We start from the raw sequence: 25,435 nt of genomic DNA, 5'->3' as shown, positions 1-25,435 counted from the left end.
GCTTGTGGCTATATTTTTGAATTGTAATCACATGGAAAACAACAACTGCACAGAGCATGCTACCATCTAGATGTTTTTAGAGCTTATACATACCTGGGGCATAACAATTGATGAAACAAAAATGTTGGAAGTTCCTCAATAGCTGGAAAAGAATGAAGAGATTATAAAGAACCTCAATGTTAATGATCTTTTAAGCTGGTATATTGAATATATTTAAAGAGTTATAATGTGAGTCAGATTGCAGGGAAAGAAAAGCGAAATAAAAAATAAATAATAAATCATGATTCAGTCCAGTAGGTGGAGATGTGCACATAAAATGCGTATTGCTAATAAACGAAGAAGAAGGAGAACCGGAAGTAGAACGGGACAGACAGACAAAGCGCCAGTAAAGATGTCTCCTCCGTCTCACTTCGACTTCATTGAAGCTAGAGATAAATTTACGGTAAATTATTAGTGTACTATCGTAACAACTGTGTTTTGACATTGGCAGACGATTTTAAAATGATTTTGTTTTGTCGCAAAGTCGAAGTCTCTTCTCCAAAGTCTTATGTAATATTAGATCTGTTAGAATTCATTAGGCCTATTGGACATTTACACATGTATGTACAGTAATTTGTTAGTGAATGCTTTAAAAACAATGAAGATGATGTTTGTGGAGGGCATGGTAATACCGTGTTACTAATTGAAAAACATGGTATTAATATGCTACATGACTAACACTGTAAGTGCTTAAAAAAACTATATTACTTTGGTATTATTATTTCCAGAAACCAAGTAATGTCATCATACTTATAATGTTTGTGTCATACAATCGCATCAGTCAATTGCTCAATCTTAGTCGTGCTTATTTTTTATTTATTTATTTTGCAGGCTGCAGCTAAAAGTGCTGTTGATCTCAGGAACTGTAAACCACTGACCAACGCCTTCAGTCATCTGCCTGGAAAGTAATTATTCCTCTTAATTATTCCTATCAATAATATCAGTAATGGTCATTCTAAATTGTGTTCCGGGAGTTGGTTTATTATGCTTCAGTGATGTTTTTGAAAGGATCATCTTTTTCTATGGTTTTTCACAGTGAAACTGAGAAGAAGGCCACTCTTGATCAAGCCCTGCGTGGAGTTCTTGAAGAGCAAATAGTGAGTCCACAGCTTCCCCTTTGTGCACTATTTAATATCAAGTTCATCTAACAACATTGGCATATGTGCAATTATGTTGCATATGAGTCTGATGATTGCATTTTATTTGCGCAGGTGAAGCAGAAAGTGAATGTTGAAGATTTCCTTTCTCTGATCTACATCAGTATTGATGGAGTGACTGAAGGTATGTGTGCACTCCCACCTTTTTTTTTGCAATCACCTGTTAGTCTGCACATACTATGTATATAAAATGATTTGCGGATCATCAATCTCCTTTCCATACAGGCATTTGCTCTGCTTCCACTCCTTTTCTTCTGCTGGGAGACGTTCTCGACTGTCTTCCTCTGGATCAGTGTGACAAAATCTTCACCTTTGTTGAAGAAAATGTCTCTACATGGAAGTCTGTAAGTTTGGAATATTTAGTTGGTAGTGCTTAGTTTTTGTTATAGATATAAATTAGACAAATATTTAGAGGCCAAGAACCAAAGAAGTGTAGAAATCTGTTGTATTTGTTCTTCTTCTTCTTCTTCCACCATTTAAGTCTATGGCAGCCCATAGAACTGCTTGCATGACAGTTATGAAATTTTGCACACAGAAAGTGGACAGTTGTGCCATAGCAAATTTGGAATCTCTATTTCCAATCCTCTAGTGCCAACAACAGCTTAAATTTTCACATGTTTATTCTAATAATTTTGAGCTGAGCTGAATGTTTCTATATTAATTTTTTTTGAAAAACCTGCATTTTTCAAACTTGTGCAAGACTGTTCAGGCAATCTTTACCACATTTGGCTAATATCATGCTGGCAAATTTATGGAATTTGTTTTTCCACCAGCCTTTCTCAAGTTTGACCATTAGGTTAGACAACAGTTTCAGCACAGTTGCTTAAAGGGGTCATGAACTGCATTGTTTTATTGTTTTTAATGTTTCCTGGGGTGCACTTATAATGTTAGTATGCTTTTTACATTTTAAAAAAATAATAATTTAGAACTTAAAGGCATTTTTTCTACCCTGATTTTAGCCCTCTTATTTCAATGCTCTGTTTTAAGGGGCGTGTCTGCTGTGAGCCTTCAGTGTAAATGCCTGTGATTGGCTAACATCATTGCATATGAGATAGCTAAATATTACTTTCTCAAACTTTTAGCATGTTTTTACAGCGGTTTCTTACATGGTTATTATAGCTGCTCTCAAGGTTAACTAATTGTAAAAAGTGTTGTTTACATTTAGATCTATGGCATTTTATTTAGATCGTGGCATGAAATGTTGTGGTGATGAACACTAGCCGATCACAGACATGTTGAGTGCATGAAAGCAGTGATCTCGTCAATGCAACTCAATTTCTGCACAAATGCTTTTATAATAACTAACAGTGCAAACGCGATATAACTAAGAGATTCGTTGAATAAAATGAAATTTTGGCACAAGTTCAGAACTCAGTCACTGATAAACTCGCGCTGTTTGATTGACAGCTACAGCAATTGTAAAGGGAGTGTTCTTTGATCGTTTTCTATATATATTTTAATCACCATTTAAATAACAGATTATTTTCATCCTACTAAGAGAAACAACATGAAGCTGACCATTTAGTCACTGGTTTAATTTACTGACACATAGACAGAACATCTGACTCTACGTGAATCATTACATATCAGATCAGGCATTAGAATGAAGTTACTTATATGTTGCTGTCGAGTCCATATCGTAAAAGTATGTTTGCAAAGCCTGCCCCAAAATGTGATTGACTTAACCAAAGAATCCACAGTGAAATGTACTGAATACAAATAAATGCTCAACTGAGACATTCACATTGTTGAAAATGACCATATTTCTATCATTTGGATCCTTTGAAATGTTGTTTTTAGTCCTGTATTGCTCTTCTCTCCTACCAAGCAATACCTAAATCAGTGGAGAGATACTTAATTTCCAATGTTGGCCATTTTGGTTATCAACAATTATGAATTTTATAGTAAAATGCTAATATTTACACACTCATTTGCCCCTTCAGAAAAGAAACCATTGATATAATAACCTTTCTGTTTGAGTTTTTGTGTATCTTGGGGAATAATATGTTAAAAAGTTGAGTCTGTGTGGCAAAGGGAAGCTTTTTTTAAATGGTGATGGCTTTCATAAACGGAATGAGAGATTTACAGCATTTACAACATTTTAAAATTTAATTCTGTTAATTTTAAACCAGCTGTTAAAAATAGTCATAAGAATAGTTTGTTCAGTCAACTGTTTTTCTATTGACCATATTTATGTTTGCTCTTTCTTGTTCACAGAATACGTTTTACTCTGCTGGAAAAAATTACTTGTTACGAATGTGCAATGGTGAGTTTCAAGTTTATTTATATAGCACTTTATCCAGTTCAAATTACATCAAAGCAGTTATACTGTAGAAATCAGTGCAAATGTCTCGTAACTGAGTTTTAGCAGCTAAGCATCCTACTGAGGATAATACGGTGTCAGTGAATGAGTTCTTCCTGGCTTTACAGTTTGGGCACAGGGTGACTGATGATACAGCTACAGCAAGTTAGTATTTTAAAAATGGATAGTATTTATCTTAAAATGGTAAATACTAAAGATGCAGACAGTTCCTTTATCTTGGTTACAGATGTATGTGGGCTGTGTTGGAAAGGGCTAAAATCATTGACAGGGGTTGTAGTTTGTCTGGCAATGGAAGTCCAATTGATTGTCAGGGTCAAAAGAAGGATCTGCAGATTTTCTGCTTCTGAGCACTAGGAAGACTGTTCCAGAGTTTAGGTGCTGAATGGAAAACAAAATTTGATGAATTTGCTGTTCAGAGTGTTATTAACTGGCCATGTGCACATACTCGAGTATATCTTCAGCAGTATTCTTTGAGAATGTGCTGAGGTAGCCTAACATTACCACTGTTTTTTGCCTACAGACCTCCTTAGAAGACTCTCCAAGTCTCAGAATACAGTGTTTTGTGGAAGAATCCAACTGTTTTTAGCACGTCTCTTCCCTTTGTCTGAAAAATCAGGTATACTTTTTTTTTTTTTTTTTTTCCCTCCATTTGTTGTTTTTCTTAGTTCTTTGTTCAATGGTTGTTTTTGACTGATGTGTTTCCCCTGTGTTACAGGACTGAACTTACAGAGTCAGTTCAACCTTGATAACATCACGGTGTTCAACAAAAATGAGCAGGACAGCACACTTGGGCTGCAGGTAAAGTAACATGTTGGACTTGATTTACCTAAATAGATTATTTTTGAATGTTCATGTGAGAAGAAAATGTGAAAGACCCTCTGGTGAAAATCAAGTTTTTAATGTCTATGTGGTGGTTTTAATATGCTTTAAAGCTGCTGTAGAGAGTTTTTAGAAAACCTTGACTTGGCCTGAAAATTTGAACAAGCACAACTCACAGGTCACTCCCCCTTGCTCTATGCTGCGCTACAGCCCTCCCTCCACAGCTGCTCCCCATCACAACAGAGCCTGCCGTGAACGCGCAGGCTAGTAAGGCGGATAAACTGTTATGGCACATTCACTGGTACAGATGAAACATCATCAATATGATTTACACTGACTATGGCCTGCCCATACTTTGACTACAAACTTGGTCCTCATAGTTACATTACATGTATTGCAAAATACGTAATGTTTTATGACGTTGCACTATTTCTATAAGTAATAAATAGCTAGTATGATAATATAGCTAACGGTAACTAACGTTACAGTATGCAAGTAATTTTTCTATCGATATGTAATGCTAAATAAGGTTTGCTAGTACATTTATTTCAGCAACATGACAAGCCAGTGAATTAGTAGGTTTCAATAGTTGCTTTGCACAGTGCGTGACATTTTATCTGTATGCTATGCTGCTAGAGATTTGACACCGAGTCAAGGGGTTCCGACAAAGAATCCACACCCACAGAGTCAACGGGCGGGGAGAAGAGGAAGCATCAGGCAGGGGACGGGCAGGCCTGTTTTGAAATGATCTTAGTTGTGTAGTTACTTGTCAAGCAGAAATGTGACTGACTCTGCATCGGTTTTTAATCCTTTCAGGACACGTAGCTCCCTCCACCTCGGAAAAGCCGCTCCGATATTTACCCTCGTTTTATTTCGGGCTCTATCTAATTCTTTCTTTTTGGCTTTTTTTTTATCATTGTCATCTGTCTTTTTCCGTTTACCCGTCTTTATTTTGTGAGCAGGTGCCACTCGAGGAATTGGCAGTTGTTTTTCTGCCATAAGCAAAGCTGCGGCACACCGGTAATCTTGAATTTGAACGCCTGTATGCGCTGTCGCTGTGCATGAGAGGGGTAAGATCAGCGCGCACGCGAGCTTGATTGACACTGCTAAGACACTCCTCCTGGCTCTTATTGGTTGTTTCTTACCGGGAGCGGTGTATTTCTGCAAATGGCAATAGGACCACTGGGAGGAGCCAGAGGAGCTTGATTCTCATATTCTACTGTCAGGACATAATGACAGGTTTAACAAATATGTAAAAAATACATTTTTACAAAAGTTACCTACTGCAGCTTTAAGACAAACCATGTGCCAATTCATCAGTCAACACCACCTCTAAGTATTTTCTCCTTAAAACTGTAGTGTACCAAAGACAGTCTCAAAAACACGTTTTTTTTAAACCGCCCCTGTTCCCTACCATCAGACACATATAACCAATCCCATCAATGTGCGGGGCGATGCTTTTTTCCACTGACTTTCTATGATGTTCAAAGCATTTCTAAGGTCACTGATTTTTAGAAGGCAGCTGTCTGACTCTGAGATGGTGAATTGGAACAAGGTTGTGTAACATTAACATTAGAATTATTAGCTGTTTGATAACAAAGGCTAATCCTTTTAGTTGCCGCTATGTGTTTGATGTTGTAGAGCGTGATTAGATAAAACGCATGACCAATTCTTATACATCGACTATACAGACAAACCTGTATAATTTGTTCTTCCTCTTCTTCTGAATCAGTATCTGTTTCAAACACATATGGCTGAATTAAAGCAATTTTTACACTTGCCATTGTGTAGCGTTCATTACAGTTTGACAGAGCAGATCAGGAAGTCCGAGCTGCTGTGATTGAGTGGAGGTTGGGGGCTAATTTGCATATTCATGTATCCAGGTATACTAAATGAAGCAAGGCTGTAGAGTTAAAGGGTTAGTTCACCCAAAAATGAAAATTCTGTCATTTATTACTCACCCTCCTGCTGTTCCACACCCGTAAGACCTTTGTTAATCTTCGGAACACAAATTAAGAAATTTGTTGAAATCTGATGACTCAGTGAGGCCTCCATAGCTAGCAATGATATTTCCTCTCAAGATTTATTAATGTACTAAAAACATATTTAAATCAGTTCATGGGAGTACAGTGGTTCAATATTAATATTGCGCCAAAAACACAATAACGACTTGGTGATGGCCGATTTCAAAACACTGCTTCAGAAAGCTTCGGAGCATAATGAACCAGCGTATCGAATCATGATTCGGATCATGTGTCAAACCGGCAAGCTGCTGAAATTACGTGACTTTGGCACTCCGAACAGCTGATTCGACACGCTGATTCATAACGCTCCGATGCTTCCTGAAGCAGTGTTTTGAAATCGGCCATCACTATATAAGTCGTTATTTTCTGGGGGTTTTTTGGCACACCAAAAATATTCACGTCGCTTTATATTAATAATGAACCACTGTACTCGCATGAACTGATGAGATCAGTTCAAAGATGAGTTTTAAGGGATAAAATTATTCACTGCATAAAAATATGCATAAACTTATGGTCTGAGGCGAATGCATTTTTATTTTTTATCCTATAAGACATGCGCATGAACTACGATGGAAACACCTTTGCCGAAATATATCCCTCGATGTGTAACAAAAAAAACTTACGTGACTTTGCCTCAACAGAAGATGTGATTGGTCAGCCAGTTATCCAATCACATCTTCTGTTGAAGCAAAGTCACGTACGTTTTTTTGTTGCGCATCGAGGCATTATTTAAGTTTATGCTAGGGATGCTCACATTGACCGTTTAACCATTAACCGAAAGTAAGAATTTTAACCGATTAATACTATCAGTTAAACTTTTTTTTTTTTTTTTTTTTTTTTTGCTGTTTGCTGCATGGTTAAAGAAAAATATGATATATATACATATATGCTCATTTGTTAACTCGCGGGGCGTTTCACACGTGCCAGACATATTTCGCTAAGCAACAAGCAAAATGAAGCGAGCGAAAAGAAGTAACGTTACAGACCATTTCGATAGAAAGGGTCAGACGTGCCGTTGGCACGGGGGACAGGGGGATCAGGGTAGGGTTGCACCAGCCGTTCGTAAGTTCTTTCTTAAATTGGAACGTAAAGTCCTCACTAGTGGCTTAGTAACTACTAGCTAGTTTGTAACTAACTCTGTACTTTATTCGGTTGCACCATTTGTTCTTAAGGCAGAACGTAGCTAGTAGCTCGTAAGGTTTCCGTAAAGTAATGCGTAGTCGCATAATATGACGTTTACCTTCAGTTATCCTTCAAATACAGGAGCAGAAGTTGTTGAAATTCCGTGAATTTCAGTTTATCCTTCATTCTGACTTATTTTGCCTCACGTAGCTAACAGTAAAAATAAGTTTCCATTAAATATAATAGCCTACTAGCTACTTAATCATAAATGTTTTTATATGTAAATAACATTCAGAAACTGTATTTGAAACGAAATTAATAAGGATCAATAAATAAATACTGAAACAACAACAAAAACATAAGAAATTACATTTATTGATTATGACTGATTTTATTTGACATGCACAACACGGAGTGATAGGACCGATGCACACAGCGGTGCGCTGTTTAACGGGTTCGTGTTGAAGAGTGTCTAACAAAGTAATCTTTTCACATGATGTTCTCTCTCTTAAAATTTAAGAGAGTGTAAATGTCAGCAGCATCATATATGTGTAAAGAATGAAGTCTGTCAGGTAAAACAAGAGCTTATTGATGCAGTTCAGTCAGTCTGCTATTTTATTCCAACCGTTACTCCTGATAGGAGGCTTCCGTAAATATTTAGTGTGTACGTAGAGTTACGCTTCAACTAAGTTTAATGGTGCAACACAAAAATATTTAGTAGTGCGTAAGTTGTAACTTAGTGCCCATTTACGTCAAAACTAGTCTACGTTGTAACTTGCGCACAGCTGGTGCAACTGGCCCCTGAGGGTTGCACCAGCCGTTCGTAAGTTCTTTCTTAAATTGGAACGTAAAATCCACACTAGTGGCTTAGTAACTACTAGCTAGTTTGTAACTAACTCTGTACTTTATTCGGTTGCACCATTTGTTCTTAAGGCAGAACGTAGCTAGTAGCTCGTAAGGTCTCCGTAAAGTAGGCCTAATGCGTAGTCGCATTATGACGTTTACCTTCAGTTATCCTTTAAATACAGGAGCAGAAGTTGTTGAAATTCCGTGAATTTCAGTTTATCCTTCATTCTGACTTATTTTGCCTCACGTAGCTAACAGTAAAAATAAGTTCCCATTAAATATAATAGCCTACTACTTAATCATAAATGTTTTTATATGTAAATAACATTCAGAAACTGTATTTGAAACGAAATTAATAAGGATCAATAAATAAATACTGAAACAACAACAAAAACATAAGAAATTACATTTATTGATTATGACTGATTTTATTTGACATGCACAACACGGAGTGATAGGACCGATGCACACAACGGCGCGCTCGTTTAACAGGTTCGTGTTGAAGAGTGTCTAACAAAGTAATCTTTTCACATGATGTTCTCTCTCTTAAAATTTAAGAGAGTGTAAATGTCAGCAGCATCATATATGTGTAAAGAATGAAGTCTGTCAGGTAAAACAAGAGCTTATTGATGCATTTCAGTCAGTCTGCTATTTTATTCCAACCGTTACTCCTGATAGGAGGCTTCCGTGAATATTTAGTGTATACGTAGAGTTACGCTTCAACTAAGTTTAATGGTGCAACACAAAAATATTTAGTAGTGCATAAGTTGTAACTTAGTGCCCACAACTTTCGCACAGCTGGTGCAACTGGCCCCTGGTATACTTCATTTCCCGCATTCCGCTCAGTCTCGTGCGCGAGCCTTCCAAAGAAACTCCTTTGCCCATGAGTGCGGAAAGACGCGTTCGGTATGCACACGTGCACCGTCCGTGGTCAGTAGGTATGCGCTATATGCGTCGCATAGGGGCGCCGCACCATGGGGGCGCCAAAGCGATGGTTAATTTATTTATTTATTTATTTTAATAATAAAAGTTATATGAATTTATATAAAAGTTATATATATATATATATATAAAAAAAAAGTTATATACATTTTAGAGGACTAACAGGCTAGAGTAGGTTCCGGTGCCCTCATAAGATTCCATCATAGAATTTAGACATAGAAGGGTAATATCGCGAGTGGGCGGGGCGCAGCGCTGATTGAGCAGCAGTAACGTTAGTGAGTTGTAATGGAAACTCGAAAAAGATGGATAAAGCAAAAAAGCTATCGGGGGCTAAAAATAGAAAAAGAAAGAGGGAAAAGGAGATGACATGTCAAGGGATGCGAAAGCAGCTAAATAAGTGGATGGTGAAAGGCAACAGGTAGGATTTAAAATGTGACGTCTATGCTTGGAGGCTTGCAAATACGTTATTCATGTTAACAGACTAGCTAGCATTTGCTAACACTGGGAATGTAGCAGACAGAATATGTAGCTAGCTTAGAATATGCAAAACCGAGGTTGCTGAGCTGAAAACTGAAAAATATAAAGTAGCATGTACAATAAATGACAATAATCTGGAAAACAACTTTAATATCTCTGGTTTACCGTGGAAATTATGCGCATATTTGCTACCAAACTTGGAGGCTTGCAAATATTATTGTTGACTGACAAGTGTTTACTAACTTACTGCAAAATAATGTTGCTGATATCTACATTTAGATTTTGGTTAAACCCTTTGGTACCAATCCCATTCATGACACATCTCAATTTTATTAAAGTAAAATGACAACTGGTAAATATAAGGTAGCATGCATAATAATAATGACTAGAAGCTGGAAAACATTACTTATGCAATAAGGCTGGTTTATCATGGAAAGAAATAGTTTTTTTTTTTACATATGTGTACATATATACCATATAATTATGGTAGGCTTACAGTGGCTGTCTGATATACTTTAAAATAAACATTTATTATTTCAAACCCATACATGATGATGTCCAGCACACTTATTTTTTTTAGAAGTGGGGGTGGGGGGGCGCCAAAATTTTTTGCTGCATACCCCTCTAACACTGGATAGTTGCGCCCCTGTCCGTGGTCATAACAATAACAATCCTTGAGGTAGGCCTGCTATTTTTATTTGACGGAAAAAATGTCTAAAATAACGGTTGTTCAAAGCTTCAATGGATTCACTGTGTTTTTGTTTTGTCATCTTAATTTGTTAAACCTTTAAGTGAAAAATAGGCTATTTAGTGTAGGCCTATTCATTTTATGCCTTTTATTTAAATAATTTTTTTCTGTTGTCAGAAACGCTGCATGTGCGTGACAATTTGATAATGTGAATCCAGGTTCTGTTGTTTGTCTGTTCTATGCTGCTGTTTGCATGTTAAAATAAACCCGTGGAAGACACAGACACTCGTCAATTGTATTTTTTTTATTTAATGTCATATATATGTCATATTATCATCATATAGGCTATACAATATTATAATCTTATCAGTTAACGGTTAATAATCGGATAACGAGCGTCGGTTGTCGGTCGAGAAATTTAACCGAAATGAGCATCCCTAGTTTACGCACAGCAGTTTGATCATTCTGAAATGCCTGAGCCAAAGTCAGTCATCAGAATGAGTTAGTTTTCCCTCCCAGAAACATTTCAAACACCAGCATCTGAACACAAGATGACATGACAGCGTTAAGTGCGTTTTGTCCACGCACTCTGAGGCGCAAGTCATTTATATTGTAGGAAAAAAAGAGCCACAATTTCTTCCCCAATTGCAGCAACTTCTATTTTTAAGACCGATATTTTGCACCACTTTCCCAGGAATTGGTGATTTTGTTCTCTTGAACACATGGGATGGAAACTCCAATTTTGTGCACAAATTAAATTTTGTAATGTTGAATGGAAATATGGCTAGTTCAACATCTATAGTGTGTTATTTATTAGATGTCAGACTTTTTTTGTTTTGTTTTTTTCCAAGCACACAGAAGTTAAGGAGGATGGGATGGAGGTGGAGGAGGGAGAGATGGGTGATGAAGATGCACCTGCTCCGTGGTAAAAGATATTTGTATTTTCACAGCTTCTAAGCTGCAAGGTCAGTGGCTGCATCAGAAATTGCACACTTTCTCACTATATAGTTGGCGAAAAACTGTGTGACAAAAGAAGTATGTCTGAATTCACCGTACTCATAAAAGAGAAGCCAAAAAGTATCCAGATGACTTTACTATCCCATGAGGCAGAGGGAGAGGATTTATGAATGGCAGTGAAGTGACGCAACTGACGCTGGAAAGTCATATGTTAAAGGCAACAGAGAGGATGTTGTACATCCGGTTTACCTTCATACACACATTCATACTTTGCGAGTGCTAAAAAAGTATGATCCTTATAGTAATTACTTACTCTGAATAAATACTTAGGAGAGTATGCAATTTCGGTGCAGCCCAAGTCTTGCTTTTGCTTTATTTTATTTTTATTTTATTTCCTGTTATCAGACTCTTTTTATTTATTATTCTAATTCAGAGGGCTTTTGTTTTGTAGCTCCATTCCTATTGACTACAACTTGTACAGAAAATTCTGGACCCTGCAGGACTATTTCAGAAACCCTGTACAATGCTACGACAAGTTCTCGTGGATGACTTTCCTTAAGGTATTTGATCTTTTTTTTTCTTCTTTTTTTTTATACAAACCAATATATAAAAAGTCAGCCCATAATAAATACATTTACCTCAAATTAATCCAACAAGACAGCTTTTGAGGATAAGTGGTGAATCAATTCTTGAAGGGTTTGCACTTAAAAGTTCTTTTTCGTATTTGGTCAAGCTTCTGAGAAAATTGGATTATTAAATGTCATTTAAGTTTGTTTGGTTTTCAGTGGTTTTGAAAATGATTAGTTTGGTTTCAAAAGGTAAATTGACAGGCATGTATCTTGTTGTTTTTATGTCCCCTCAATTGTATTCTCTGTGCAGTATTCAGATGAGACACTAGCTGTGTTTAAGAGCTATAAACTGGATGACATGCAAGCATCAAAGAGAAAGCTGAAGGAGATGAGGACTGCTGCTGGAGACCATGTCTACTTTGCCAAGTTCCTCACCAGTGAGAAAGTTGGTTCTTCCAGTCTTTCATTCAACTATTCAATAAAAAGAAAACTCAGTTCTAGCTGTCTTTAGTACAATCCAGTCATTGACTTGATAATATAAGGCAAATTTCCCATCTTTCTGCAGTTGATGGACCTTCAGTTGAGTGACAGCAACTTCAGACGACACATTTTGCTTCAATATCTCATCCTCTTCCAGTATCTCAAGGGCCAAGTCAAGTTCAAGAGGTCAGGGGAAACGGCAAGCTTTTCTTTTAAAGCTATAAGGATATGTTTTCCCTGCTTTGTTAATAAATGATTTTTTTCTGTAATTTCTCTTTAACCTGTGCAGCTCCAGCTGTGTTTTGAATGATGATCAGTCTTCGTGGATTGAGGACACAGCCAAACTAGTCTATCAGGTTAGTCTTAACCTAAAGTATTACTGATTAGAGGTGTGTGGTACATATTAACACTCTGGTGCCCAAATGACTTTTGAATAAAATTGTTAGCAAGCGTTACAATTAGACATGTTGACAATACAGCCATGATAACCGTATTTGGAGAAGAAATTGATCTGACCTCAGGATGGTGCCGGCACGCCTGATTAACCGCTCTCATGTGACGCTCTATGAACGTAGAACATATCACTGTTCTTAAGCGGCTGTTCATTCAGAAATGCATTATTGTGTTATAAAAAATAAGACGCAGGCTATGGAATGAGAATACATTATTAAACGTGAGTTGAGCTTTTTTTTTTTTTACTTGTATAAGTTTGTACAACATTTGCCTTCTTATTTCAAGCATATTTCTGCAAAGATATTTTACAAATTGTTTTACATTTACACCATGTTGATAACTTCATGTGTGGTGCACTTGGAATGGAACTTTTTTAACCAGATTGTTAATAAAGAGAATGTTACTTAAATCATATTGTAGTTAAGTTTTTAAGGTGAGAGTAAAAAAAAAACAAACATCAAAATCGTGAATCGTCAGTCGTTCTGAAAAAATCGATTTTATTTTTTTGCCATATCACCCAGCCCTAGTACTCTGTTATATTAATCCACTAATCCATTTATTCATTTTTTGAGCATAGACCTGAAAATGAAATTTAACTCAGACTGTCATAAATCTTTAATGCTTTGGAGCACAGACTTACAGTCCCTGTAAAGACAATTCTGAGAATTGTTTCTAAACACATTATAAATGTTACAAATGTATTGCTGAAACACATTACAAAGACTGTGAATTGTGTAGTGCTTAATTCTGAAGTTAGAGCATTATACAGTTTTTCACCAATTCTCTGTTCAGGATTTTTTGGGCGAAGCTAAAACGGGGGTCTGATGACGTACTGGAGCCCCGAGCATGGCCCCGCCCCTAACACTATATAACTGTCGATGACGCACCGAGCGTGTCACCGCCTCTAACTATACAGCAGCTCACCTGCTCCATCTCGAGTGTCATTACCGTTAGTTATACAGCCCTTTTACACATTTAGCTAGCAATGCCTTCGTCACGCAAATGCATATTACATGGTTGTTATAATATACAATACAGCTCGGTCTCCTTATTTAAATTTCCTAAAACGATGATATGAAGAAGGGCTGGATTAATTTAGTCTCTAAAGTGATCGTTCTACAGCGGATAGTTTTACAAACTTTCATCTAACAGCTGGGATTCACTGATAATCTGCTGTTTTTGGTGAATGGGGCTGAACAGACTATCTCCTGCCTCGGCCTTCGTACTCCCTTCCCACCGACAACCGATGATATGAGGCCGGACAGAGTCTCTCCTGTCCCGGTATTCATCCTCCCATCTCACGGCACCGTCATCTGTCTACTCGACAACAGTCGGCAGTATGTTCCCACCAATAAGTGTAAGTTGAAATTTGTGCTTGTGTTATAATTGGTAGGTAGTCCACAGTAACTCTACCACTCTCCCAGCATTTGAGAGCAGAGAATACTGCCCATTTTTTCGAGATTTTGATAACTTATTTAATTTAATTCATTTAATTGTTTTTTTTATCATTAAAATTTGGCTGGGTGGTTAATAGCACATTTTCCTGCGGTGTGACAAACTCAGAACACATACTGTAAAATGACTTTACAGGGACTTTAAGTTTGGTTTTTTTAAAGATGACACTTGACAGATTATTGTTAAGTAAAAATAATAAGTAAAAGTTAGATTTATGTTTCTGAAAATTGCACAAAAATACTATAAATTTTTATATGAAATCTATATTTTCAAAACATGTTTTACTCTAAAACTGTGAGAAAATCAAAAGCCATTCATCTAAACAATTTGTTCCAAATTTGAGCTTGATATCTATAAAAATTAGCTTTCAGTAAGATTTTGGTTGGGTGCAATACCAAAAGCTTCCACTAGATGAAATTAATTTTCCATTAATTTCCAATGCAGTCATTTTTGACCACGAGGAGTACAAGTGTGACTTTTTTTTCAGGACCGAATCATGTCCATGATTTTGTGTGTGTGTGTGTGTTCACATGACGTCCCAAAACCTTTGCCGAGTTTTGCACTATTCCGATGGAGTAAAAAAAAAAATAAAAAAAATTCAGAAGAGCACTGGAAGGCTTAAGGGAGTGTACCTATATTCCCAGGGTCCTATGTTCCTCAGTTCAATGATCTGTTAACACACAATAGTTTTTATTTTTTATTTTAAATGGACTGGACTGCTTTTCCCAGGGCTCTGTCAACTTTATAAACTTGTAATCCTAACCTTTGACATGTTCCACAAAATTCCATGTCATATTAAGCAAATACAGAGCTTGGAGACTTTTCTTTTTTTTTTTTTTTTTCAGGTTCCCTCACTGTAAAAAAAAAAAAAAAACCCTTAAAGCACTTTACCATAAAAAACATGGTAGCAACATTTTAGGTTTTATGGGAGTGAATTTATGGTTAAAAAAAAAAACTGCATTTAATTAACTAACATAATGTTAACACACATAGGCAATAGGACCCTATGATTTCTTAACCATATTAATCTCTGAAACATTTGACCCTGGGCACATCACACAGGAATGACCTCCACATTAATTACATAGCTGTGTCATACTGTTTATTACTATTCACCTACTTTTCATATCATTGAAGTTACTGAGAGAAACCCCTCCAGATGGTGACAAGTTTGCATCTATGGTTGAGGTAAGTATCTGCAAATTATACATGTGTATGGATTTTAGGTTTCACTCTCATCTTGTGATGAATACTGTACATATCGAAATTGCAGCTTTGTGCTCCAAAACTCTTTTCTTGTCATCTTGATTTACTGTGCTGTCTCCAACAGCACATCCTGAATACAGAAGAAAACTGGAACTCCTGGAAAAATGAGGGCTGCCCAAGCTTCGTGAAAGAAAGGTATTAAATAAAAACGGCACAAAAAACACTTTATCCCATTAAATATTTGATATACACTACATTTATGCAAGGTTAATGACTCATATTCTAGTCTTTATCATATTGTTACATTTTATTCTGAAATCTGACGGGAAAAAAGCGTATTATGTAGATATAACTAACTGTTTTCCACATTGACTTTTATTCATTTAGCAGATGCAGATGCAAAGTGTTTTACAAATTATTAGCTGCTTTCTTGCAGCTCCTTGATGAAAAAAATTCATAGAGTTGGATATATATATATAGAGAGAGAGAGAGAGATATATATATATCGATAGATAATATATATACAAAGTAAATATACATGCCACAGTATAGTAATCCAATCTGTAAAGCTGCTTTGAATACACACTGTGTATTGTGAAAAGTACGATTTCAGCTTACAATTATTTTAATAATTGATTGGTTGGATCCAGTTTTATCTTCTGTATTTTATTAGTAAAATGTTATTGAAAAATGTAGTGTATATATCTATGTAGGCTATGCTGTACATGATTATACATTAAAGGGTTAAAATAGAAGTTCTACATTCTACAACAAAAAAAGTGATTGCTTACCATTTTAAAGTTAAAATCACAATTAAAATTTAGAAGACAGAGAGGACAGTATCAGCAGGATCAGTATCTATTAGGTTAGACTAGTGTGCCTGTGCATTTAGAGTGCACTCATACACTACATTATGTAGTCTATTAAAATGCATTTAGAATGCCCCAAATATTCAAGAAAAAGGGACAAAACTACCTCTGTATCATTTAATATAGTTAATCTATATCACACAAAAAGTGCCATTTTTTTTCTCTCCAAATATCAGCATGATTACAAATGTGATTTTGATTTTATACAGTAGTTCAATAAACAAGTTAATATTAATTGGCTTAGATTTTAGACAATATTGCCTGTTTTAGCTCTCTTTTGCCAATGAAAATCAAAGCCACAGGACTGTTTTGTGTCTCTGAGCAACACATGGCTGGAATGAACGAATCGCTTGAATTAATGATTTAATGACTCAATCATTCATTCAAACGGCTGATCCTTAATGAATCATCTTTTCATTTATTTATTTATTTTTTTAAATCATTGATATTTCATTTTAAAATATCAATATTCAACATTTTATGTAGGGCTGCCTCCTACTATTCGTTAGTTGAACAAAAATTGTATTAGACGGTTGTCGCAGAAAAAAAAAAAAAACCTCATAGCGAAGTCACGCAGTCCGTGAGCAACAGATCGTTAATGTGGGTCCTTGTAGTAATAGTATGTAAACAGTATGTTGGGCAGGAAATCCAAACGTTGGCCTATCGTCCATCAACCTCCAATATGGCTTATTTGAAATATGTAAGTAGTAGCAACTTTACATGTATATGTATGAAATATGTAAGTAGTAGCAACTTTACAACTTTACAACTTTACTTTACATAACGTTAACCTAGGTATATGTGCTCTATTATTAGGTGATTATCCAAGTGTTTGTGCGGAGTGTGGAAGATATAGTGCGCTTACGGACATGGAGGCGCTGGCGGGATCACTTGCATTTTTTTCTGATAACAGCAGAAACAACTTAAAATACTCAATTTTTGGTAATACAGATAAGAGTAAACTTCGAAACTATATTTGTGTAAACTCACCATAACAAGAAAACGTCCCTTTGTAAAATAAAGAAAACAAACAGAATGCGCTTTCTGCTGTCTTGGTCTCTGTTGAACTAGAGTGTGTCAAAAAAAAAAAAAAACATATACTTGCCTCACGGACATGAGAAATATATCTAATAGATAGCTTGAAATGTCAAGTGATTGTCAACCAATTCAGGTGAAAAAAAAAAAAATTATCTAATTAATCTAATTATGTTATCTGTAGAAAATGTGAATATAGGCCACTACTGCGGAGTCAATTCAGCAACGTTGACTTAATCTCTGCAGCCAAAAACACAGAAAACATTATCAATAAATTATTAAAATGTTTACAGTCTACTTGTTTAAAACTTAAATTTTTATATTTAGTTGATTCACCTGCATTGATATTAGTCAGACATATCTTAATACATCCCTTGATGTGCATCAAAAAAGTCATGTGACTTTGCTTGGGGTGGCATAATTTGACTAACCAGTGAACCTGTCTTGATCAGCATCTGAAATGTTTTGGTTATTCTGAAATGACTAAGCCAAAGTCTGTCATCAATGTGGCTGGGTATAATGACATCCCAGAACTGTCTGTCTTGACTGTTTCTAAACAGCAGGAACCCAAATGCAAGATAACATGACAGCGTTTATTGCATTTTTGTCTGTGCTCTTTGAGCCGCAAGTCATTTATTATATATGTGGCTTCTCCTGCTGCAGCAACTTCCTTTTTTTTTTCAAGATATTTGCTGCCAATTTATCAGGATTTTGTTCTCTTTGACTCACTGGATGGTAACGGTGCTTTATGAGCAAAATTGGAATATCGCATAAAACATTTGCAAATAAGTTAAATTAGCAAATTTGAATGGAAACTTAGCTACTGTTCATCTCTCATTAGGCAAGGCAATTTTATTTGAATTACCATTGTGTATGAAAAGTGCTTTACATAAAGAAGAACCAAATACACAAGAATAAAAATGGAACTAACAGTAAAAATAACAGTAAAAACTAACAATAAAAGTAACAGTAAAAACAGAGAATATCACTATCCGGATGGAAGAGTTAGGAAGTTTCAGGGAGTTTTTTGTTGTCCGTCAGATTGGATCTAAATGGATCTATCCATCAGAGCGGATCTAACTGGATCTTCCTCACACTGGAGGAATAACTGTACTCAACTTTGTTGTCCGTCAGAGCGGATCTAAACGGATCTATCCATCAGGGCGGATCTAAATGGATGTTCCTGACGCTGGAGGGATAACTGTAAAAATGTTTTACAGTTGTCAGGTAGCTGTGCATTTAAACCGTACCCTTACAGGCAAATGTTCCTGGACTAACTCTGTCAGAGCTCCATCCAGGGATTATAAATGCTTACTTCCTAATTCTCCCAGCTCTTCCAACCAGACAGCAAGATTTAAAATGCATTAAAAGTCAGAAATAAAAAGATGATACATTAGTTTGCAGTTATGGTCATGGTTATTTTTGAAGTTATGAATGAATATGTGAATAGAATCTTTTGTTTCTCTCAGACCAGCAGAGACCAAACCCATGCGCCCCAGCAGAAAGCGACAAGCACCAGAGGACTTTTTGGGGAAAGGACCTGATCGCAAAATTCTCATGGGAAAGTAAGATAATAATTGATTTCTCTGTAACTTTGTCAAGATTTCGATTCGGATCTTATTTTGCATTTCTGCTGTTCTTGACAATCAACAGTGAGGAACTCACAAGACTCTGGAATCTAAACCCTGACAACATGGAGGCCTGCAAGTCAGATAGCAGGTGTGTGTTTGGTAAACACTTGCTTAAAGGTGCTTAATATGAGAAATTTTGCATTAATGCATGTCTTGTTTAAAGGGAATTCATGCCATCACTGGAGGAGTTTTTTGAAGAAGCTATTGAACAGGCAGATCCAGCAAACATGGTGGAGGATGAGTACAAGTACAGATAATTAATAATCGATTTTCTTAAAAGAATAAAAGTGATTACAGACTATGCATCACATTAATCATCAGATTAAATGAATTCATCACGGTCTTCCCTCAGAGTTGTGCGTAACTCAAACTACGGCTGGAGAGCCTTGCGACTGCTCTCCAGGAGGAGTCCTCACTTCTTCCAGCCAACCAATCAGCAGTTCAAGAGTCTGGCAGACTATCTGGAAAACATGGTCATCAAACTGGCCAAAGAGCTTCCTGTGAGTGGACATCCACATTATCAAACACTAGGGGAGTTTTCTAGAATGTAGATAACATTCAAACTAGTTCTTTCCCAATATAGGCTTTTCAGTGGCTGATATCAGGGCTTTTGCACCGGGTAGTTATTAGGAACTATAGGAATTATTACGAATTATTGGAACTAGCCACCAGGGTGGTTCACAGAGAACTTTATTTTATGACCGTAAATACTGTCGATATTCATCCCGGTGTGTACAGGCCTTTAAACAAAGTAAACCGTGTACGATAAATTATTATAGCATGTCCCACGTGGTTGATGCCCAATGTGGAAATACATATAATCATGTTTCGCTTGGTCCCTTTAAAGTCGCATTGGATTTTCTCCTCGGCATAAAGGTTGAGAAGTGCATGGACTTCGGCATTGGTCCATCTATCACTGTTTTCCTTGTTTGTGGAGTAAATGTATAGGCTATAAACTGTGTGTTGGCATGGCTTTTTAAAAAATGGCGGGTGCCGGTGTTTCACATGTGCTTGGCCAACCAATGTATACTCACTGGTAGTTCCTGTTGTGGTGGGTTGGACCCTTCTCTGAAATAAGAGATAATTTAGTCCCCCCAAAAGGCATTCCTATACTTAAAATCATTCCCACTTCCTGCAGTGCGAACATGCCAAAAAGCAGGTACCTCCACCATTAGCTATAAGAACTATGAAAACACTCCTCCTGTACGAAAACCACTATTATGGCAACATGTATTGTGGCATCTACAAATATAGCCACCCTTGGTAAATATGGCCATGGAAAGTGTCTTTGTTGATTTATCATTTGGTTTTTTTTATTAAAAAAATCCACATAAATCTAACCATTAAATCTATGCATTCCATAATTATTGACACCACAAGCATCATGTCACGCATGCTTGAGTATGTTCCAATTTTTTTTTAATTTTGCTTATTTATGAAGGATGCCAATATTAGTGGAGAACGGTGTACAATATAGTTGTAAAATATAGTTTAAATTAATTCAAATGAGAAACTCACTGTATATTTGAGTAAAATAGTAAGCAAAATATTTGAGTATTATATAAATTCTGAAATGGGACTGAATTTTTGTTTATCTTCAAACAGAAAGACCTTCCTTCTGAGGAGATAAAAACTGGAGAGGAAGATGATGATGAGAATGGAGATAACCTGTTGAAAGACAGCAATGACAGTGAGTTGTTTTGTTCTTTTTTATTATTAAACCTCAGAAGCCATTTTTATTGCTATTGCCCTGCCTCTACTAGTTTCTGTTGACACTAGGGGTGTGATGATACACTTTGCTCACTAAACGAGATGCGAGCACGAGATGAGATTCAGAAATCTTCAGCAACAAAAGTTTTGTGAAAAGTCACAAAATGCAAAACAATGCAGATGCATTCTTTTCAATCTAGGGCTGTCAACGTTTGTTTTGGTAATCGAGTAATTGATTTTTTGATTGAGTAATCTGATAAATTTTTTTTTTTTTAATAAAAATACACCTATGTGAACAGTAGCCTTTAAAATGAATTAAAATACATATATAATAATAATTGGTTCAAATAAAGTTTCAAAAGCAAGTAATCGTATGGTTTTAAACCGTTAAAATATATAATGTAATTTAGTATAAATGATAATCGACTCCGGTAAAACTTCTGTACATATTATAACACATGCCTGCAGAGGGTGCCAATGGCCTAGTTGTTGTTACACTTTACAGCATGATCAAATCCTTGTTTAATATTGGCCAAACAAAGTTTTTTAAATTCTAAAGTCCACTTAATCTTTAATATTTGGCCACTTATGATAGAAATGCTACAGCCACTGTAATTTATTTTTTTAAATCTATTTATTGAACTTTTACAATAATAACAATACAAGTACAGAAGAATTATGAAAAAACATTTTGCCATCCAACCCCCAGAGGAAACAAATATATAAAATAATAATAATAATAAATAAATGAATACATAATAATAATAATAATAATAATAATAATAATAATAATTAATATAAAAATTAAAAATAATAATTAATCAGTTTTTATAGTCACTGTAATTTCTTGGACATCAAAATATGCAAACTCAGAGCAAGGGTTTAAACTTTTATTTTGAAATCGTGATTAACAGCAAATCACTCCAAAACCTGCAGTGCATTGGCAGCCTGCAGCCTTTGTGATTTTACAATAACACTATGAAATGGTTTTAAAATATATTTCAGTGGCTGCAGCCTTTGAAATTGGTCTAATAATGCGGACCACTTCCAGTACAGCTTTAACCTTGACGAGAAATATTGTCACAATTTAATATCACACCCCTAGTTGAAACTGTACTCTTTGGATCAGAACAGCAGTACATTTGCATTATCAAAAGTGACAGCTGGTAAGGTAACACCTTCAAAAGGGGTGGCAGCAACATGGATGGTATTGCTCACCTCACTTTGGTTTTGTTTTCAAAGTGTCATCACAGAATGGCACTTGGGTCTGTCTGCCGTCAATGTAGTATAAAGTTCCCAAGAAAGAAGATTTAATTGCTGCTTGAGGTGAGCAGAGAAGAGAGAACAAATCACCTCAGTGCAGAGCAGTGTAGAGCTTTAATCCATTTTGACAGAAATTGCATGTACGTTGCAGCTTTAGATCTTTTTGACATCTTTCCATCAAAATGACGGCCATGTTTCTCAAGATACACAACTGTCATCATGAATGACTCTGACACTAATAGAGACACAAAGACACTGCATCGTTGGGCCAATATATATATATATATATATATTTGCATTACAGTGCCTAGCCCTTCTATACCATAGTTTTCCATTTATATTTGAATTAATGTAAATGCAATTACATTTAATTACATTCCCCCCCCTCCCCCCTTACATTTGGCTTTGTTCCTTCAGTATACAGAACTAAAATTGCAACATTTTCCCCTATATACCAAAGAAGACCAGCATCCAAGTTGTTGCAGTGGTTTCACTCTGATTGGGCGAATGGCCTAGAAGCAGTTTTCTCAAGAAGTTTACACAACTCTAATTGGTGAACATAGAAAATTAAGAATTTAATGAAAATAAATTTATCCTACAAGAAGTGTGTTTTCATGGCATCTGTTTAAAGCTGCAGTAGGTAACTTTTGTAAAAATGTATTTTTTACATATTTGTTAAACCTGTCATCATGTCCTGAAAGTAGAATATGAGACAGATAATCTGAAAAAATCAAGCTCCTCTGGCTCCTCCCAGTGGTCCTATAGGCCAATTTCACACTTCCGGGTTTTTGGCTTCCGGAACGATCCACGCAGTGTAAAACTTTTTCCGGTTACAGTGATGGATAGCCTCGATCAGAACCAGCTCGGGAATCAAAGTCGTTTTACGAATTAAATGTCATGAAAATGTTTGAACGTTCTTGTTGAATTATTGGTGAGACTACAGAGTTCTCATTAAGAGCAAAATTTAATAAATAATTTGAAGTGATGGCGGTTAAACTGGTTATATTCTTCATGCCTGTTTGGCGCGGCTGTGCATTATTGCGCTCCATGTGCTGTACAGACGGTGCCTGCGTCCCAAAGTGCTAGTCTATGTGTAATAAAATAGTAAATAGTAGTCTATGTGTACTAATATTCAGTGCTATTTAGGGTGGATAGTATGCACTTTGGGAGTAACGTTATAGAGTGCTTTTAGCGACGTGCTGGGGAAATGATCAGCTGGAAGCTCCCTTATCACGCAAGATCCTCTGATTCATGAAACAGGACCACTCGCACCCTGATATTCCTGGATATAAACCTTACAGTCTATGATATAAACACTTCAGTCTCTCACTCATTTTCCTGTCGTCATCTTAAAGTGTGTATTATGCGCAGTTTTATTGTGCTGTTGCAACATTAATGCAAAGACTGATAGTTGTACAATGTGGTGTTGGAAATTAATTATGTCTTAGTTTAATCATTTTAATCGATCAGGATTAGTTATAACATATGCTTGAATGTGGGATGATGCCATATGATATTACATGCAGGCCCGGATTAAGAACACGTTGGGCCCTGGGGCTATAGCAACACCAAGGGCCCCCTTTCATCCGATTCCCATTTCATTTTATCAAATCATTTTATATAAGCACACTAAATAATCCATGCTATTTAACATATTTTAAAATATATTTAACATATAAAATATTTAACATATTTTAAAATTGTATTGCATATATTGCTGACACAATAATTCTTTCCTCTGATTAACACAAAATAAACTATTTTGAAGAATGTGGGTAACCAAACAGTTGATGGTCCCCAGTGATTTCCACATTATATATATTTATTTTTTCCTACTATGGAAATGAATGGGGACCAGCAACTGTTTGTAACCCACATTCTTCAAAATATTTTATTTTGTGTTCAACAGAAGAAAGAAACTCATTCAGGTTTAAAACAACTTGAAAGTGAGCATGTGATGACAGGATTTTAATTTTGGGGGTGAACTATCCTTTTAAGGACAAGGGTCCGCATGCTAACTATTAGGATGCTGTCACTTTAAGACCTGCACGCGTCCGATTTTCTCAACTCACTTCAGACATAACCAACTGTGTTTATGTAAACCTTTTGTGTAATTGACAGTATTATAGCGCAATCAGACGCGAAAGATGAAGTCCAGTAGTCAGGTGCTGTTTGACAGGCTTAAGTGTGTGTGCACGCTTCGGGTGTATGGGGTCAGAAAAAGCGCATCTCAGAACAGCACACGAATGACATGTTTAACTGGCAGGGCTTTAAAGTACATGCAAATAAAGAATTGATTGCGAATAAGTGCAGTGTCCCGTGAGTAACTCTACCGCTGTGTTAACGTGTGATGTGAATGTGTCGAGGTCGAGTTGTACGGATGGAGGCACCAGAACTGCAACTGATAAAATGTGCTTCAAAGGCAGATAGTTGGAGACAAGTCACTCGACATTGGTGTTCGTCAAAAAACAGTAGGAAAGTTAATTCGGGATTTTTACACAGGTGATGATGATGAGAGAAAAACACTGACATTCTGAATCCACAGCAATAAAATCAATCGACTCGTCCCTGTAAATGTTGAAAACACCTTACGTTTTAATGAGAAACAATTACCATCCGAATAGGGCTTAACTCGTAATAAAAATAACTTGATGCAGCTGCTATCTCACCTTTTTCAACGTGTAAAGCACGCAGATCGGCGACGGTGTCGATGGGTGAAGATAATTGTGAGCTGCCGCTGCACGCGGGGTCTTCCACTGGCTCGAATGTTTTATGTGAACCGAAGCAGTTAGTCAGTTTTGTAATTTTTGCTGTAAGATTAGCATCCCTTTTCTCCCTTTCAAGCTTATTTTTCCTTTTTTGCGCACCACTATCACTTTTTTTTTTTTTTATCATTTTGAACACCAGCGACGCTGAACAAGCAATAAAGGTCAATTTTCTAGTCTAGGCCTACATGCGACAGCATAACGCAAAGAGGCGTTTCCCGATGTCATGCCACGAATTGTAAAGTGATTTTGATTGGACGGTGATTTATCTGTCAGGCACATTTTCCAATCATTTTTTCTTGTTATTTTATTAGACACAAATCAACCACCTTTGACTTGTCAATCTCATTTCCTCCAGCCAATCACGGGCCCCCTCTACCCGCGGGCCCTGGGGCTTCAGCCCCACCTAGCCCTTATGTTAATCCGGCCCTGATTACATGCTATATATTTTTAAAACATATTAAACTCACGACAATATTATGTATCTCGATTTTATATCCCCCATTAAAGTATATATTGGGAGTTATTTTTTTAATTAATAAATTATATAAATAATGTTCGTCGTAGGTAATACGATCGGGGGAGTAACTGAATGAGTAGCTGCG

At 36.3% G+C, this 25,435-nt stretch overlaps 1 protein-coding gene across 3 annotated transcripts in view; it reads left to right on the top strand.

Annotated features, from left to right (window-relative positions):
- Positions 1 to 350: 350 nt before the first annotated feature.
- Positions 351 to 25,435, top strand: part of thoc1 (THO complex 1) — a 31,279-nt gene continuing 6,194 nt past the window's right edge. For 2 of the 3 annotated variants that reach the window (XM_067362027.1, XM_067362029.1), the window contains exons 1-20: positions 351 to 442; positions 871 to 944; positions 1,076 to 1,136; positions 1,251 to 1,320; positions 1,422 to 1,540; positions 3,414 to 3,462; positions 4,040 to 4,135; positions 4,235 to 4,317; positions 11,289 to 11,362; positions 11,846 to 11,954; positions 12,274 to 12,408; positions 12,529 to 12,629; positions 12,733 to 12,799; positions 15,489 to 15,539; positions 15,682 to 15,752; positions 18,931 to 19,026; positions 19,115 to 19,180; positions 19,256 to 19,339; positions 19,445 to 19,592; positions 20,698 to 20,782. In XM_067362027.1, the coding sequence (XP_067218128.1) occupies positions 392 to 442; positions 871 to 944; positions 1,076 to 1,136; positions 1,251 to 1,320; positions 1,422 to 1,540; positions 3,414 to 3,462; positions 4,040 to 4,135; positions 4,235 to 4,317; positions 11,289 to 11,362; positions 11,846 to 11,954; positions 12,274 to 12,408; positions 12,529 to 12,629; positions 12,733 to 12,799; positions 15,489 to 15,539; positions 15,682 to 15,752; positions 18,931 to 19,026; positions 19,115 to 19,180; positions 19,256 to 19,339; positions 19,445 to 19,592; positions 20,698 to 20,782 (1,690 nt within the window). In that variant the 5' untranslated portion in view covers positions 351 to 391. Of the gene's footprint in view, positions 443 to 528; positions 722 to 870; positions 945 to 1,075; positions 1,137 to 1,250; positions 1,321 to 1,421; positions 1,541 to 3,413; positions 3,463 to 4,039; positions 4,136 to 4,234; positions 4,318 to 11,288; positions 11,363 to 11,845; positions 11,955 to 12,273; positions 12,409 to 12,528; positions 12,630 to 12,732; positions 12,800 to 15,488; positions 15,540 to 15,681; positions 15,753 to 18,930; positions 19,027 to 19,114; positions 19,181 to 19,255; positions 19,340 to 19,444; positions 19,593 to 20,697; positions 20,783 to 25,435 lie in introns of those variants that run through there. The other variant, XM_067362028.1, reaches the window with a different exon arrangement.

Source organism: Chanodichthys erythropterus, chromosome 16 (genome assembly GCF_024489055.1).
Source record: "Chanodichthys erythropterus isolate Z2021 chromosome 16, ASM2448905v1, whole genome shotgun sequence".
Classification (NCBI taxonomy): domain Eukaryota; kingdom Metazoa; phylum Chordata; class Actinopteri; order Cypriniformes; family Xenocyprididae; genus Chanodichthys; species Chanodichthys erythropterus.
This window is presented reverse-complemented; position numbering and strand designations above follow the sequence as displayed.